The sequence below is a fragment of the Nothoprocta perdicaria genome, unplaced genomic scaffold (genome assembly GCF_003342845.1).
Source record: "Nothoprocta perdicaria isolate Ctin4 unplaced genomic scaffold, notPer1 scaffold_389, whole genome shotgun sequence".
In the NCBI taxonomy this organism is placed as follows: domain Eukaryota; kingdom Metazoa; phylum Chordata; class Aves; order Tinamiformes; family Tinamidae; genus Nothoprocta; species Nothoprocta perdicaria.
In genome coordinates, this window is record NW_020455631.1 from 4,191 (window position 1) to 21,245 (window position 17,055).

The window sequence follows — 17,055 nt, forward strand, 5'->3', positions numbered from 1 at the left end:
GTGGCTGGCGTGGGAGGCCCTGTGGTGCCTCCAGTCTCCCAGTTGCAGATGACATGGGTGTCCCCAGCGGAGTCGCAGGTCTGCAGGTGCCAGGGTGCCGAGGGGCAGTGCCACAAGGAGTTGGTTCCAGGCTCACACTTCAGCCAGGAGAGCCATGCGGGGCCTGAGCCCCATGCCTCTTCCAGGGCGGATGCCAGCTGGCCTCCAGCCCCACAACCCAGTTGCCGACACACCACAGCAGCTGTGTGGGCGCTGGTGCCGTTGGCRCACACGCTGCCCCACGTGCCGTTGTAGAAGACCTCCAGGCGACCGGCGCAGCTGCTCTCACCCACGAGTCGCATGTCTGTGAGCTCTGCAAGGGTCAACACAGGGGAGCCCAGCTCAGCTGAGGAGGGGCAGACACCAACAGCACCCCAGGCACTGTGAACACATGGTGGGGCAGAAAGAGCAGCACCCCTCAGAGGAGACCCCTGGGGTCTGTGGAGAGAAGGTGCTGTCTAGGCCGTAGCGGTTGGCCCAGGGAGTAGGGACGTGGGAGGGAAGACAGTGGTGAGGCTGACACCAAGGCCACTGCCAGGGCATCACAGCGGCCAGGCTTGGCGGGAACAGAGCTGACCTGAGCAGACGACTGCTGCACCGGTGGCCTGTCTGCAGCTGCCCACAGCTGGGGCCGGAGCTGGGCAGTCCCAGAGTGTTGGTTCGGTGCCCAGGCAGCCGCCAGCACCCAGCCACACAGGCCCTGAGCCCTGGCCGTAGTGGGCTGAGAGGGGGGTTGCCAGGGCCTTGCCACAGCCCAGTTGGCGACAGACAACGGCGGCGTCCCTGAGGTCCCAGCTGTCGTCGCAGACTCGGTTCCAGGCGCCCTGCACATAGAGCTCCACTCTGCCCGCACAGCGCRTGGGGCCACTTGCCAGCCGCACCCGCCGGCTCTCTGCAGTGAACGACAGCCCACGGAGGGGTGGCTGCTTGCCTGCCGAGTGTGCTCAAGTGTGCCCCGCAGCCCTTGCCGGCACACTCACCTGAGCACACAAGCACCACGTCCTGGGGTTGGCCGACCGGGGTGGCATTAAGCAGCGTGCTGTTGCACTGGGACAGGCGAGTCTCTGTGCCCGTGCACCGCAGCCCCATCAGCCTCACGGGGCTGGACRCTGGCCCTGTCACTGGAGCCGTATAGGCCTTTTGTGCCACGCCACAGCTGAGCTGTCGACACACCACGCTGGCACTGCTGGTGTCCCAGTGCTCTGCCAGGACTCGGGCCCAGGCTCCATCCAGGGAATCTTCCAGGCGCCCATCACAACGGCTCTCACCACCCACTAGACGCAGAGGTTCAGCACTACTTGGCCCTGCAGGCGGGAGAAATGCCGTGAGGTGGCAAAGGGTCTATCTCAGTGCACGCCCGCCCTAAGACCCCTATTAGTTTCAGGTCCATCAATCCCTTGGTTTACACTTGTGGCCAGGATACTGTGCAAGTGTCATGGTCAGGGTATCAGAGGAGAGCAAAGAACCCCTGCCAAAKGTAAAGACCCTCTGTGGAAGGTCTCCAGCAGCAACAGGGCTGATGGCAGCACCAAGAGTACCARGGAGYCTCACAGCATAGATGGGAACATCATGGGCCTRCTGCCCTCCTCCTGCCTGTGRTCTTGCCGGCCTATGACTTGTGTGAGCCYTCCCTCTGCCCTGACACGTGCTRCAGGAACACGTGCTTCTGCAGGGGCTCCCTGTGCCCCACAGCTCCTGCTGGCAGTGGTGGGAGAGGGCAACCCTACCACCTCTTTTGCTATTGGGTCCCCTCCCAGAAGCAGGCCCCAGTGGTTGATGCTATCTGTCCCACACTCACCTGAGCAGTTGACTGCAGCGGTGTTGCCTGGAGAACACGCGGGGATTCCCAGTGCTGTGGCAGGGCACGCTCCCAGGTGGGACTCCATCCCGCTGCAGTGAAAGGTGTCCCGCCACACTGGGCCACTCCCTGACCCAAAATAGCCTCCACGGGGCACAGAGGTGACAGACCCACAGCCAAGCTGGTGGCAGAGCACCTGGGCATCGTGCTCGTCCCAGCCAGTGTCACAGAGGGAGCGCCAGGTGCCCCGCACCTCCATCTCCACCCGCCCTGCACAGGCCGTGCTGCCGTTCACCAGCCTGAAGTCCGTGTAGGCTGGGAGAGAGAATGGGAGAGTTAGAAGATAGGCCTTTGTCTATCTCCATGGAGTGAGAGGGCATTCAGGAATGGTATCCCCTGCTTCCCCACACCCTCCTGCCTGCCCTGTCACAAGTCAGGCCTCAGTGTGTGTGCTCCACGTCTGCCCTGGGCAGCCTTGTTCCCTCTGCCGCCCTCCCTGTCCTTCCCTCAGCACACTCTGCCCCTCACCCTGTGCTCTTACGGGAGCAGATGATGCCGGTGTCATTGGCGTGGGTGCATCCCTGGTMATGGGGCAGGCTGCGGGCACAGGCTGACAGGAGGGATTCGTTGCCTGCACACTCAAAGCCCCCGTCCCAGATGGGCCCAGCTCCGGACCCAAAATGTGCCGCACTGGTGACTGCCAGTGCTGCACCACAGCCCAGCTCCTTGCAGATGACGTGGGCAGTGTTGAGGTCCATGTGTGTCTCACAGAGGGAGGCCCATTGTCGGCCCTGCCTGACCTCCACACGGCCCGAGCAGGTGCCGTCCCCACTGACAAGGCGCACAAATCCTGCCAGGAGAGAAAGGACAGGGTCAAATGATTCTCTGAAGGATGTGATGGTGGGTGATTGCTGGAACCTTAATTAGTTTTCCAGTTTTGGCACAGTCACCCAGGGAGTGGGTCAACCTGGGGTGACCCCAGGGCTCTTACCTTGGCAGATAACGCCAACATCCCAGTCGTGGGGGCCATTGTATGGACCCCATCCTGGGATAGTGCATTCCCATAGGACTGACTCATTGCCATGACAGTCAACCAGAGCCAGGTGAATGGGTCCAGACCCTTTCCCAAAGCGTGTTGAGATGTGAGCGCTTTTGGCAGAACCACAGCCCAGATGTTGACACACCACTTCAGCATCCTCCATGTCCCATGTGTCATCTGAGACCGTTCCCCACTGTCCCATCAGTTTCATCTCCACTCTTCCCTCACAGGGACCAGCTCCATTCACCAGCCTCAGCGCCACAGCATCTGCATCAGAGGTGCCCAGAGGAAAAGAGGTTCTTGCATGTTGACCCCAATCCTTCACTCTACCTGAGCTCAGGGAGGCCCCAGTGGGGAGTTTCACGGCCTTACCGACTTGGTTGTGAACCCCAATAATCAGGGAGTTGTGCCCCAACATGTTCACACAACCTCTCACCTGAGCATGTCACTCCAACATCTGTTTTGTGGCCACAGAAATGCTGACCCCAGCCGAAGTGTGGGCAGTTGTGCAGCACTGACTCTGTACCACGGCAGARGAAGGGATGTAGCCAGATCCGTCCAGTCCCGGAGCCAAAAGGGCTGTATGGGGAGGCCCTGGCCACAGTGCCACATCCCAGCTGCCTGCAGACCACAGAGGCTGCAGGGACACCCCAGTCGAAGTCATAGCTGCACACGGTGCCCCACTGGCCCTCATGCTTCACTTCCACACGTCCTGCACAGCGGCTGCCTCCGTCAACCAGACGCAGCTCCCCGGTGCCTGTGGGTGCCAACATGGGAGTGTAAAGGAAACACAGAGCCCCAGCACAGAGTGCCACGGGTAAAGAGTGTAGCCTGCCTTGACTTGCTGGCCCAGGTTAGTGTCTTCCATGACTGTCCACTGCCCTCAGGACCTCACTGCCTGCTCTAGGCCTGACCATTGGCCTCACTGTATGCTTGTGTGTGTGGAAAAGCCCCAAGGAATAGCAGAATACCAGTTGCAAAGAAAGGCAGGACCATATCCAGCTACTACATGCCCATCACTCGATGCATTGAGAACATGACCCAGGGCAAATCCTGCCACATGTGCTAAGCATTTGCCCCCCTCCAAAAAAAGTACAGAGGCTAATGTGTCCCAAGGGATGCCCAGGTGTTTGCTATTGTCCCTGCAAAGATAAGGCAGCTGGTCACACTTAGACTCATGGCTACCACCCCACCGCCAGTGGTCCCACTTTCGGCACAAGAGCAGGCAACTCCTACCCCATGGAGCCCACAGGCACTCACCACAGCAGAGCTGCATGCACAGCAGCAGTCCCAAGGCCCTGGCAAGGAGCAGGCTATCAGTGACCATCCTGTGCTTCTCCTGCCCTCTGGGACAGTCCGCAGCTCTCACTGCAGTCCTGGACYACCACCACTCCCGTAGTGGGGAGGGCAATATATAGGCAGACATGCAAGCCCCACTGCCAGGGGAGCCAATCAATGCAACAGGCACCTTTTGGGACGTTATCAGGAGGGTTATCTCCCATCTGACAGAKCCCCAACCTCCAATAAACTTCTCCATCCACGTGCATGCCCATATATGCGACTCGGATCCGCTTCTTGCATCGTGTCCGCCCCACCAGTGGGTGGGTTCTTGCCCAGCTCTCCCCGTGGRGGGGCTTGATGAGCTGAGCACAGGTTCTACATGGGTGCCTGCAGTATGTACAAAGCATATGGGGCCTGCATCCATGTGGTGCTGGGGCTGGCACAGTGTGCCAGGGAACCCAGTAAGAGACCAGTCCCGACATACACTGTCCTCTCCTCAGGGCAGCCTCTACTGCAGCTTCCTTCATGCTACAAGAATAACCCTGGACAAGGTCCCTTGTTACTGCAACCCTCCACTTGGAGCCAATCACTGAAACTTCCTCTGGAATAGAAACCTTCAGGGGTGGCACCAAGTCAGGACCATTCCAGGGCTCCATGGGACATTTTTAAGAAGGATTTGGTTCTTCCTGGTAGCCTGTGGGTGGATGGAGGTGGTGCCTATCTGCCTGCAAGTGTGTGCCCCACAGGTCGGAAGCCCCYATGGAGATTAAGCTTGCCCCTGGAGCTCTGAGGCAGGAAGGAGGTGGTTCCCCTGCTGAACATCAGCCCTTAGCGGGAATCTGTTGTGGCAGGCTTAATGCCACTGTTTGTCAGAGCACATGCACCTYCTGGGCCACTGAACAATCTATATCTCACCACCTGTTTCTCTATCTGCTCATCCAGCTGTATTTGACACTATGATAATGCAAGGCTTTGGTGTATCAGTATCTCTTTGCAGTGACACTGCCACAAAGARCTGGAGCAAATCCAGAGCAACCTAAGAGCTCTGGGGCCAAAGCTGAGGGGCACAAGAGACTGATGGTGCTGCCCTGGACTCTGCCACTCTTGGGAGGACTGCAGGCATGCCACAGGTTCACTCCACTCTCTGTGGCTACCCTCAACAGGCCGAGTTTTGCCTTTGTGATTTAACCTGCCCAGCATCTGCCTGAGTGCAGAGCAAGCGTGAGGGCATGAAGAACAGCTTCACAGAGCACACTAAAAGTTTGTACAGATGCTCAGGAGGTGAATTTACACCTCAAGAGGGCTCCATGGCTAAGCTGGCCTGAGCTCCAGTGCAAAAGGGCATGTTGAAGAGGAAACAGGGATGGGTTTTGCCAGCAAGGTTTCTCAGTTAGCTATGTTTAGGAAAAAGCCTCATGTCAGAGAAGAATCCAGTAGTGAGTGCATAAGGATCAAGAAAGGAGTGACTTGAAAAATGTTGGTGCCCCCCTGGGAGCCAGTGAACTACATTCCATGGCACCAAGGGAGTGGACAGCTGTCCCTGCAGGGTTTCCCTCCTCATCCATGAGTGGTCATTGAAATTGAAACCCAATTACTAGGTACAATAGTAAGGTACATGGAAACATCTGAAAGCTCTAAAGACTTTGGAAAGATACAGTGCTGTGCAGTCATTCTCGTGATCTGCAATGCAGCTGGCTGGGCAGGAGCAGGAGCAGGTRGTGAGGGATGAGCTGTTCAGTGGGACCTGCAGACGTGTGCTGGGGTAGGAGTGCAGTCATGTGCCCCATACTGCCCCACACCAGCACCTGGAGTGCCATGGTGACTTCCTCATGAGGGCTGGCAGGCAGAGGAAAACCACCTCCTTCCTATGTTAGTGCTGCCAGGGGCAAGGAGAGGTGCTGTGGGAGCTGGTGGGCTGTGTGACACACAGCTTTGGGGAGTACAGGCTGATCCTCCTGTCTGTCGGCCCCTGCGAGGAGCCAGAGTTGTCCCACACGCTTGTGGGGAGGCCCAGGGCAGGCTCACCTCCTGAGTGCCCTGGGATTTTCCATGAGCAAGCAGTGATCCCATGCCGAGGCTACATCTGTGGCCACAGAGGGGATTGTTTGACTAGTTTATGATTCACAGTACTGTCAGACCCCTCAAGGTGCTACAGTGCATACAGCCTTGCAGGTGAGCATAGGCCCAGACAGGCAGTAATGGAGAAATGCCCCCATCGCACAGCTATGCCCTTCTGCAGGCATGGTACAACCCCCCAAAGAACGTCTGTGACAGCAGCAATAATTGCATTCCTTGACTGCAGCCAGCTCCTGCTGTGTCTCTTCATTTAACCCAGGTGCTCAGTCTTTAAATAGAGCAAGGAAAAGAGGAGAACTGGTCAAACTACCCTAGATACCAACAGGAGACTGCAGGGCAATGAAGACTTAGATGAGGATACACTGTCCCTGCCCCATGGCATCTAGCCCTAGGGTCCCTGCACAGCCACAACCCTGCTGCTGTCCCCACTCCCTGCCCATAGGTTTCTCGACCTGCGGCTGCTGGGCCAGGGGCGACAGAGTGCATCTCAGTGCTGCTAACACTACCTTGCTGTACCTTGTGTCCCCGGGTGTGTCATATAAGGAAAGGTTGGAGAGATATGGGCCACTCCAGCAAAGAGAAACAAGTCCTGAGTGGGGACAGGGGGAACTTATTTATGAATCTAGATAACTGAAGGGAGGATGTGAAGAGAATGTGGCAGATTCTTTTCAGCAATGCCCAGGGACAGGGTGAGAAATAACAGCACAAACTGAAACACAGGAAGTTCTCTCCAAACAGCAGGGAAAAGTTCTTTCCTGTGAAGGTGACAGAACAGTGGATGAGGATGCCCTGAGAGCTTGTAAAGTGTTAATTGCTGGAGATGTTTCAAGGTCTGGAGTAATTTGAGAGCAATCATGGAGCTCTGGTGAAGTTAAGGTGCACAAGAGATCGGTGGCAATGCCCTTGACCTTGCTGGTCAACAGGACTGCTCAAGAAGGACTTTGGACACTTATGGTTTAACACTGCTCTGTGTGTTTGGTGTCACTGGCAGAGCCTCTTCCTCATTGTCACCTTTAGCCTCTCCAGCGTGAGTCAGGGTCCCCAGCAGGGCACGAAGCACAGTGTGCACCAAACACAAGAGCAGTCTGGAGGCACAAGAGAGGAGCTGATATCTGAGGGATGCCTGGCTGAGCTGGACAGAGCTCCAGTGAAAAAGGGTATGTCCAGGGGGAGGAAGTGAGGATGAGCTTTGCCAACAAGGTCTCCTCGGCCCCTTAGTTTAGGGAAAGGGCTCAAGCAGAAGTGAAGCATCCTGTAGCACATGAGGTCCAAGAAAGGGCTGACGTGAGAAACTGTTAGGACAGGCTGAAACGTATCTAACCGTGCAGAAGGAGGTGGTGAGGTGCTGGCTGTGTGGTGGGCCCAGCAGCCACGTTGCTGGGGCAGGAGCGCAGCAGCTACGCCCCGCGTTGTCCCAAACCGGCAGCCAGGCGACCACAGCCACTTCCTCGCGGGGGCTGACGTGCAGGGGGGGAGAAGCCACCTCCTTCCTGTCTCAGCTCTGCTGCTAGGAGTGAGCACAGCTGCCATGAGGGCTTGCGGGCTGTGGGGTGCACCTGCAGGCAGCTGGGCAGCATCTCCATGTGCCTGCAGGGCCCCGCAAAGCACCCTCGGAAGCCCTTTCTTTCCTGCATGAGCAGGGCTCTGGTGCTGAAGCAACTGCCCTGGCGTGGAGGAGAGGGCATGGCTGATTTACAGTCTACTCGGGCTCTGCAAGAAGCAGTAGGATGTTTGTCTCCCCTGTTTCATGAGCTTTGAGGCCCAGGGAAGGTGATGTGACCTGCTGGCACAAGTGATTTCTGCATGCAGCTCTCTGTCCGCTGCCAGCTCCCTCTTAGCCATATCCTGCAGCTTCCGTCCTAGCGGCTGTGCCCATGTTCTCTGCTTTCACTGCCCCAAGCTCTCTGGCTCCAGCAGCCCATCATTCACTTTCTGAACAAGGCTCCACAGCTGGAGAGTCCAGCTGCATCTCAGTCAGATCCTCCTTTGAGCATTATGGGGTGGAAGGTGGGACTCCCAGACAACCTCCCTGGATGCTTTGGGCATGGAGAGTGCTGTAGGGCACCCAGGAGCRATGGCAGGGAGGAATACAAAGACCACAGCATGCCAGGATTTCTGGGGCAGGACCAGGGCCTTTATTGGGTGTCAGAAGACTAACACAGGTAAATGTGGGGTTGAACACAGGTAAGTGCAGGTAAGTGCAGGGTTAAAAAAAGAGCGAGAGAAAGGACCATCTCACTAACTGTGGAATGTAGAAAACTACAGAAGCCTTCAGAAATACAAAAATCCCAGTGTTTGGATGAAATACTTAACTATATACATGTTATGAGCTAGATGTAAAGCCCTTTTTTTTCTGCCCCTCACAGCCCCAGCAGACTGAAAGGAGAAAATTGCCACACTCACCTGCACTCTTATCCATGGCTTCATCCTCTGCATGCAGTCACTTGGCCCCAACCCCTAACAGATCCACAAAGACCACGTGCCAGATCTTTTTGCACATGACAAGATTCAGGGGATGTCTCCCATCCTCCCCAGGAGCACTGATCAAATCCCTACCACGCATGCTAGAAATCATTACGATTGTGAAAAGGACCTCCCATTAAAGAGGGAAACCTCCTCCTGATCCTTCCTCCACTTCTGTCCAGTAGGACTCCCTGGTGAGAAGGCAATTGGGCCATAGGTCTTGGCTGGTCTTCTTCAAAGAAATAGCCTATCTTCAGACTGGGCTTTATTCTCTTGACTGCAGCCAGCTCCTGCTGTGTTTCTTCATTTAATCCACATGTGTTCAGTCTTTAAATAGAGCAAGGAAAGGAGAACAACTGGTCAAACTACCTTAGATACTGACTGCCGGAGCAGACCGCAAGGCAATGAAGACTTGGATGAGGATACACTGTCCCTGCCTCACAGCATCTGGCCCCGAGGTGCCTCCACGGCCACAGCCCTGCTGCCGTTCCCACTCACTGCCCATGGATTTCACTGCCCTGGGGCTGCAGGGAGAAGTGTGACAGAGAGCAGAAGGGGCTCAGAGCCACACAGCCCATGGGATTGGCCACATTGGCCTGAGATCATAGAGGCCTGGAGCTCTTGGTTAGCTCTAGCTCTGGGGCACACAAGTCGAGGGAGTGCAACTGTCCAGGATACCCCAGAGCCTCCTTGCTGTTGGAGTGAAAGGCATAGGCCATGTAAGGTCTAGGTGGCTCTGGGTCTATGTGGCCTGTGCCTGGCAAAAACAAGACAAAACAAAACAAAAAAAAACCAGCCAAACAAACAAACAAAAAAACCCCACCCAGACACTTCTGGTCAAGAACAGATGGAGAAGCCCAAGAAGGGACAATAGCAGAGCTTTTCCTTGGGGTCCTAGGGCAGTGGAGTGGAGATTGATCAGGGAAGTCCTGTATCACTTACCCCAGTGCCTGCAGCTGGCAGGCGGGATGCTTCAGTATCTGGCAGAGCTGCTGCACCCCAGCACCTCCAAGCTCATTATCACTCAGGTCCAGGCAGGTCAGGCTCTGGTTGACAAGGAGCAGAGCAGCCAAGTCCTCACAGCAAGCTCCCGTGAGACAACAGCTCCCTAATCTGTGTGACCAAAGCAAAGACAACARCAGCGGGGCTTTACTGACAGATTGTTAATACAGGAGAGAGAAATCAAAAGGCTGCACTTGGGAATGTGGAAATGGCTGGGCAGGGACAGAAATAGCACAGTCAGGGTCACTCTCCTGTCCCCAGAGAAACCGCAAGTGCTGCCTTCCCTACCCTTTACCTGGCACATCCAAGCTTGGGTCAGAGAGAGCTGAGTGCTAATCATGCAAGGCCCTGCTTGTTCCACTGGATCTAGGCACCTTTAGCAGCCCTCCCCATCGCTGCAGCACTATCTTGCTGCTCTCTAGAAAAGCAGGCAGAACAGGCCAGGCTGTTGCCCTGGGAGTCTCATGTTCAGTTATTGCTATCCCCAAGCTCGCCTTGGCTCCCAGCATCAGCTGGGAAACAAGGCCTTCCCTAGAGCCTGCTATGGCACAAACCATGGCCATGTGAGGTACCATCATCCACAGAGTAGGAAATGCAAACTCGTGGACTTGTGATGGCTGAGTTCCAGAGGAAAATCCCAAGATTCTTCGGTATTTCAATTCTTTTTCTTTTGGCCCCACTCATCACTGTAATAGGTCAGCTGGTCTCGTGGGGCACTTCCCAGTCCTGTGGCCCTTACCGCAGTGTCTGCAGCTGGCAGGTGGGATGCTGAAGCCCTTCACACAGCAGCTGCACACCAGCATCTCTCAGCTCATCATTACAGGACAAATCCAGCTCCATCAGGTGCCGGCTGGTGCGAAGCACTGTGGCAAGATCCTCACAGCAGGCACTGGTGAGGTGGAAGTACCATAGCCTGAAGACAAAAAGTGCAGAAAAGTCCTTTGAGTGCTCATCACAGCTCTTCCAAGCTGAGGTACTGTGGGCCAATCCCATTCCTGGCCACCCAGCAACAGTCAGGAGGAGAAGCACTACACAATATGACCCTCACAAACACCCTGCACCTTAGCGGAGGACAGTCTCCATACTACTGCTGCTATGGGAAGTTCCTGCCTTTAAGCTATTTGCCCTGAGCACCTCTATGTTGGGAAGAGTGGAAACTCACAGTGCATCCATGGGAAAGTGGAGCAAAGGAATGATCATGCCCTGGAATGACTTTTTCCCATCTATCCCAATTCCCATCCACCCAGCATCCTTTGGCCCTTGAATAGCGTGGCAGGAGATACCAGGGGGCCTGGCATCACTCACCGCAGGACCCGCAGCTGGCAGGTGGGCTGCTGCAGCCCCTTGCACAGCAGCCGCACGCCTTTGTCACCCAGCTTGTTGTCACCCAGCTCCAGCTGGTCCAGGCTGGGGTGCAAGGCCAGCAGCCTGGCAAGGTCCTCGCAGCAGTCCTCCATGAGGCCGCACCACTGCAGCCTGTGGGACAGAGCAGTAGAGAACCTTGAGCTCATCACACCCCTTTGTGCTGTAGGTCATGTCTTCCTTCCCCATGGACCAATTTTACCTGAGCGTCTTTACTTGGCTGGTTGTGTTCCTCAATGCCTGGCAGAGCAGGGAGATAGGGGATGGTTGCTCCTCCACCGGCTGTTGTTCCCTGCAAATCAGGGAGCTGATATTCTCTCCAGCTCACCTGGCAGGAGGGATCTGCTTCACCCTCCCTGCCAGAATGGGGAAGGAGAGACACAGTCTTTGCCTGCCACCCAGCAAACAGGAGTTGGTGCGGGTCTCACCTTAGACTTCAGTGCATGAGCATCCCAAAGTGGGGCTCACTACTCTCAGAATGTCTCCTCTGGAGGGACATCCACAGTTTTGGAGCGAATTCAGCCACCTCTGGAGATGCAATAGGAGGGACTGTGTTCATGTTACTGCTTGAGTTAACTTACTCTCCAACACAGCAGAGAATGTCAGTGCTTTATGCTTGGGTGGGGTGCACCCCACCCAGCCTTTTGGGGCTTGGCTTTATGCACAAATATCAGAGCCCCCTGAGAGTGCAGTTCACTGCTACAGGAGCCACACTGGTCATGCTTGGTCCTGCTGAGTGGTATGGACAGGACCAAAGGGCCTGCGGAGAAGATGCAGCCTTGGAGCAATGGGCTCCTCTAGCCCTGAGAAGAGGAGACTGCACTGTAACATCTGGGCAGTTGAGCTGAAGATGCTGCATCTGTTTAGAACCTCATGTATGCAACAAGCAAGAGAAGCCTTCACAACCTTAATTCTCCTACAGTTATTCTAAATAAAATCATCTGCTGAGGACCTGAGTGTAACTGCTAGTGGAAAGAACAGTTTACATGAGAGGCAGCGGGTTGCAAATGCCTTTAAAAGCATCCTTTCTGGTGGAGGATGCATAACATAGCACTTGTTCATTAAGGTTTTAGCATGGTAAATATTCCTATTATTTTTGGCTACTTAAGAGGGAGGGAGGGATTGGAGGCACACTTACCAATTTAATGCTGGTGCAGAGCCTGGAACTAACTCTTCCTCATAATTGTGATGTTCAAAGGAGCACCCTTTGAAGGTCACAGAGTCAAGTCCATTCCAATGTTTGATACAGAACGAAAGTGCCATTTGGTCGTATTGGGTCAGCCTCATGTCATGAAAGTCTATGGCAGTGAAACAATTCAAGGCACGCTGCACAAAGTCTTCTTCATAAATCTCAAACAAACAGTGAAAAACTGCCAGATCCTTAATCTTCATTGTCCCTTTGCTCGTAGATGAAATTCCTCTAGGCCATGTCTGAATTGATCTCAGCATATCTTCCTTAAATCTTGGTGAAAGTCTACACCCAATTTGTTGCTTCATGTATTCTATAGCTTTTCCATTTATCAGACCAAATAAGAAAGTCACTGTTAACAACAAATCCTTTCTAGATGTTCTACAGTTTTCCAGTAATACTTTTATGTCCTTCACGTAAGTCCCTGAGTCACCTCCTGTCTCCTTCTCATTCTCCAGGACATAAAACATTGCAGCAAAGAACTCCTGGAGGTGCAGGTGAATGAAGCTGTAGACATTCCCRTGGTCTGTGCCTTTTTTCAAAATGTTCTCATTGAGAAAGAGAGAGAGAAGCTCTGGCTGATCTAAGCCCCGCTCCTTGATTTCCTTTTCCTCAAACAGCACCTTGTGCATCCACATCCCATCAGCAGCCAAGCAGCAAAGCCTGCGCAGGAACTGCTGCAGGTCCTGCTTGCCCTCACCTGCTCTGCATTTCAGTAATCTGGAAAGGTAAAACATATACATTCCCGTGTTTGTTTTAGAGCTCCTGGTAAGATTTTTGTTCTTGTAAAGTTCTTGTTCCAGAAGAGTACAGACAGTCCAACTCATGATGGGGACAAAGCACATAGCAAAGATTGTTTTGTTTCCTTTTACAAACTTGAAGGCCGTATCTGCTTTATGATCAGTGTCAAAAAACCTGTGGAAATATTCATCCCTTGCACCTGCTGAGAAGCCCACTATTTCTGCATAGCACTTGTTCTGTAAGTACCGCCCCAGATTCTGAAGGGCTGTAGGCCTTGTAGTGATCATCAAGGAGGATTCAGGGAGAATGATTTTCTTAAATAAACTCATCAGAGTGGTTTCCAGTGGCTTCTTTTCCCTGGGGTTAGAGCTTAGGTCATTTTCTGGCTGTGGCAAAGAAAATCTCAGGTAGTCTAACCCATCTATAACAAACAGGATCTTTTTTGGGCTATCCAAAATCTTTCTAATTGGCGTACTTCTATGGGGAGAGCAATTTGAAATCAAGTCCACCACACTCACTTCTTCAGTGGGGCTAATTTCTTTACAATTGAGGTAGAAAACATAGTCAAACTGTGTATAAAGGACTCCTTCTGCCCACCCTACCATAATCTTCCTCACTGTCATTGTCTTTCCCATCCCTGCAGCTCCCACCAGCACAACTGTGAGTGGCGCTTGTCCTTCTTCATCAGATTGAAACAGCTGTGCCACAGTAACAGCAATGTTAGCTTGCTCATCGCTGGTGTCTGTATGTTTCTGACTCGCACTGATGGTTTCCTGTTCTCCTTTCCTACTGGTCCAAGGCTTCGTAACAATTGTCAGGTTGGTGTAGCGGCTACTTACAGTCAAGTTATCACCAAGACAAGCATCTACCTCTTTATATTGAAGGAACTCCTTTATCATGTGTGCTCTGTATTTCTGCTTGTACTCTAAACCAACAAGAAACAAAAATCAATTCCAATAAAGCCAGATTTCTTAGGAGCTCCTCCTCATCCTCTCACAGCACTCCAATGCTATATAACATCTGCTTTGCACTGTTAGAGAGAGTTCCCAAAACTAGTGGAGCCAACCTCAGGACATAGACATCTCTAGCCTTTTGAGAAGCAATGTGGGATAACCAGCTGCCCCTTAGGAGCTTGTATCCTCCATGTCACCCATCACACTTTCTTCTTTCAGGCTCTCCCAGGATCATCCCCAAGATGTCCCTTGTATCCTCCTGGTAGGTAGAGATCTGTAAACCCTGGTCTCATGGCTGCAATAACTGTTTAACTGTGCCCTGTGTCTGTTTAAATAGCCCAAACCTGAACTGAACCCTCAACTGAACCAAGAACCGCCCATGAGTATTACCACATGAGTGTAGCACAGCCMCCTGGAGATGGGGAGGCTCGGTGTCAGCTATTTCCTGAAGGGTTTAGGAAATGCTGCAGTTCAACATATGTGGTAAATATTCAGGTGGATTTGGGGGTCAAGGGGACTCATTCATGTGGCTGGCTGTGTCAACAAAGCGTTTCAGCCTCGCAATGACTTACAGGTCTCTTGGGCCTCCTCTAAGTTATGGCAACAGCACCCAACCAAGGGCAGGGGACTTTCCAGCACCTCACTCCACCCCAACACTGCCCCTGCTTCTGATATCCCAGAGACCTCTGCCAGGGCAGGGATGAGGATGGCAAGCACCTGCCCACGGTCACTTCATAGCACCATTGTCCTGGCCCTGCCAAGTGGGCTGCAAGCCTTCTATGGAGCAAGGGAAATCTCCACACAAAATAGGAAGCCTGGCAGGGCTTTAATGGGAAGAGCAAGAGATGTCACTACTAACCTCCCATGCTACCAGGATCACAGTGGGACATATTCACATTTCCAGTCTGCTTTTTTACTGACTTCCACCAATCTCCAGGAATATTCAACATTTAAGAAAATTAAACTTTAATCCAGGTTCCTACCTTTGACTGACTCCTCTTGAATTTTATCAGCAAGGTCTCTCCTGTTTATCTCTTCAAACACATCAGTTCCTACCTCTACTGCAATGTCTTCTCCATAGTGCTCTTTCATGCAGCTGACAAGTGCACAAGCCTGGCTTGCTTTCTCCAGTGAATTCCTGGGGATATTCCATCTTGCTTTGTAACTAGTGTTTGATAATTTATCCTTAAACTGTAGAAAATCTTCAAATGCCAGATCTTGTAGTGCTTCTAAGAGGACATCTATTGCATGGTTCTCTTCTGCCATCACGGATGGGAAAAGTCACCTGAAAACATCAAAGAGCAAACTTTCTCCTACTACCATCACATGGCATCCCTGGGACACACAAACACAAGCCAGCAAAAGCCATCAAATATGATTTTTAGGACTCACACAGTTTCATACAAGGCAAGATATATAAAGATGGGGTTACAATAACACAGGTTCTGCCCAGGTGGCAGAGTAGAAGGATCAAGCTGCCCAGCACCTCCCCACATCCGACTTTGTGGGCAGTTTGCTTTTTAGGTATGAACTGCACAGCCACGGGGACAGCAGGGCCACCAGGGACCCGCCTGGCCGGCTGCCAGCACCACGCGGCCCCGGCCCCGGTGCCCAAGTGCCCCCAGACATGGCGGCCACGTGGCCGCACGCTCACCCTGCAGCGCTCGTCATCGGCGGTGCAGGAGGAGCTGCTCAACAGACCAGTTCACCGCACGAGCAGCGTTTGAGTTTTGAAATGAAGCTGCACATCCGGCCCACCCTTCCTCCTTCCTCTTTGGCTGGACGCCAGGCTCAGCTTCTCCGTACGGATGAGYTCTCTGTGCCAGGGTCCTCCTTGCCAGCCCCCAGCAATCTACGGCACAGTGGCCAGAGGGAATCTAGGCTGGGACAATTTCAAATATCCTCAAGCATGCGGATTCCCAGCCCCTTGTTCCAAAGTTTGGATACTCCCATAGGTATTTTTCTTTTTATATATAACCAGAATTTTCCTTCATCAAGTCAGTGTTTCCCCTTGCTCTATCACAGCACGTTTCGCAGAGGTGTCTAGCTCCATTTTCTCGCTATTCCCTATTTTAAAAGAAATTTAAGAAATGCAAAACAAATTTGTCTTTAGCAGACTACCATCTAGTGGCTCAGAAGTGTACTAAGAAAATCCAGCTGAAATTAGATTCAGGTGAACTCAGAAAAAGCAAGAAGAAAAAGCTGCAGAAGCCAGGGGAGGGATTAACATTAATGTCTGCTGCAGTGCTCACACGAGACCGATCTCCAAGGGGACTGATTGTAGGGAATAGAAAGCTAAAATTAGACGCTCACTAAAGCAGAGTAAGATGCGGAAATTAAAATTAGCTGCTGTAGCTGCAGGAAGCAATGGGGAATTAGAATGGGAGCTGTTATTACTGGGATGGTATGTATGAAAGGGGAAGGAAAGAGGTGCAAGGAACAGCAGCATATGCCAGGACCACCATGCTGGGATGGAAAAGCATTTAAACAAGATCCACTACATCTCTTTAAGTACATTGACCATATTCATAATGGAATAAAATACTGGAAGAGTGGTGGGAACAAAGCGGGTGGAAATCACAGGATCACAGAATCACAGAATGGTTAAGGTTGGAAGGGACCTCTAGAGATCATCTAGTCCAACCTTCCTGCTCAAGCAGGCACACCTAGAGSATGTGGCACAGGGTGGCATCCAGGCAGGTTTTGAAGACCTCCAGAGAAGGAGACTCCACAACCTCCCTGGGCAGCCTGTTCCACTGTTCTGTCACCCTAACAGTAAAGAAGTTCTTCCTCACCTGGAGATGGAACTTCCTGTGTTTCAGCTTATGCCCATTTCCCCTTGTCCTATCGCTGGCCACCAATGAGAAGAGCTTGTCCCCTTCTTCCCTGCATTCTCTGTTCATGAACTTATACATGTTAATCATATCCCCTCTCAGCCTTCTCTTCTCTAGAGAAAACAGGCCCAACTCACTCAGACTCTCCTCATATGAGAGATGTTCCATTCCGTTAATCATTTTAGTTGCTGTCCGCTCAACCCTCTCTAGGAGCTCCACGTCCCTCTTATACTGGGGAGCCCAGAACTGCACACAGTACTCCAGGTGCGGCCTCACCA

The 17,055-nt window shown here is 53.0% G+C and overlaps 2 protein-coding genes across 2 annotated transcripts in view; both read right to left on the minus strand.

Annotated features, from left to right (window-relative positions):
- Positions 1-3,294, minus strand: part of LOC112952059 (scavenger receptor cysteine-rich domain-containing protein SCART1-like) — a gene marked incomplete at its 3' end in the record, with an annotated part of 7,464 nt that extends 4,170 nt beyond the window's left edge. The window contains exons 1-6 of the mRNA XM_026044846.1: positions 3,249-3,294; positions 2,379-2,687; positions 1,838-2,152; positions 1,016-1,343; positions 725-927; positions 218-352 (exon numbers count right to left, since the gene is read on the minus strand). Of these exons, the coding sequence (XP_025900631.1) occupies positions 218-352; positions 725-927; positions 1,016-1,343; positions 1,838-2,152; positions 2,379-2,687; positions 3,249-3,294 (1,336 nt within the window). The remainder of the gene's footprint in view (positions 1-217; positions 353-724; positions 928-1,015; positions 1,344-1,837; positions 2,153-2,378; positions 2,688-3,248) is intronic.
- Positions 3,295-8,459: 5,165 nt separating this feature from the next.
- NLRP3 (NLR family pyrin domain containing 3) lies at positions 8,460-15,216 on the minus strand. Its single transcript, XM_026044849.1, has 7 exons — positions 14,927-15,216; positions 12,199-13,915; positions 11,263-11,352; positions 11,004-11,174; positions 10,438-10,611; positions 9,639-9,809; positions 8,460-9,023 (listed from the first exon to the last, which is right to left on the minus strand). The coding sequence occupies exons 1-7, from the start codon at positions 15,207-15,209 to the stop codon at positions 8,798-8,800; spliced, it is 2,832 nt and encodes a 943-aa protein (XP_025900634.1). The 5' UTR covers positions 15,210-15,216; the 3' UTR covers positions 8,460-8,797.
- Between the last annotated feature and the right edge of the window lie 1,839 nt (positions 15,217-17,055).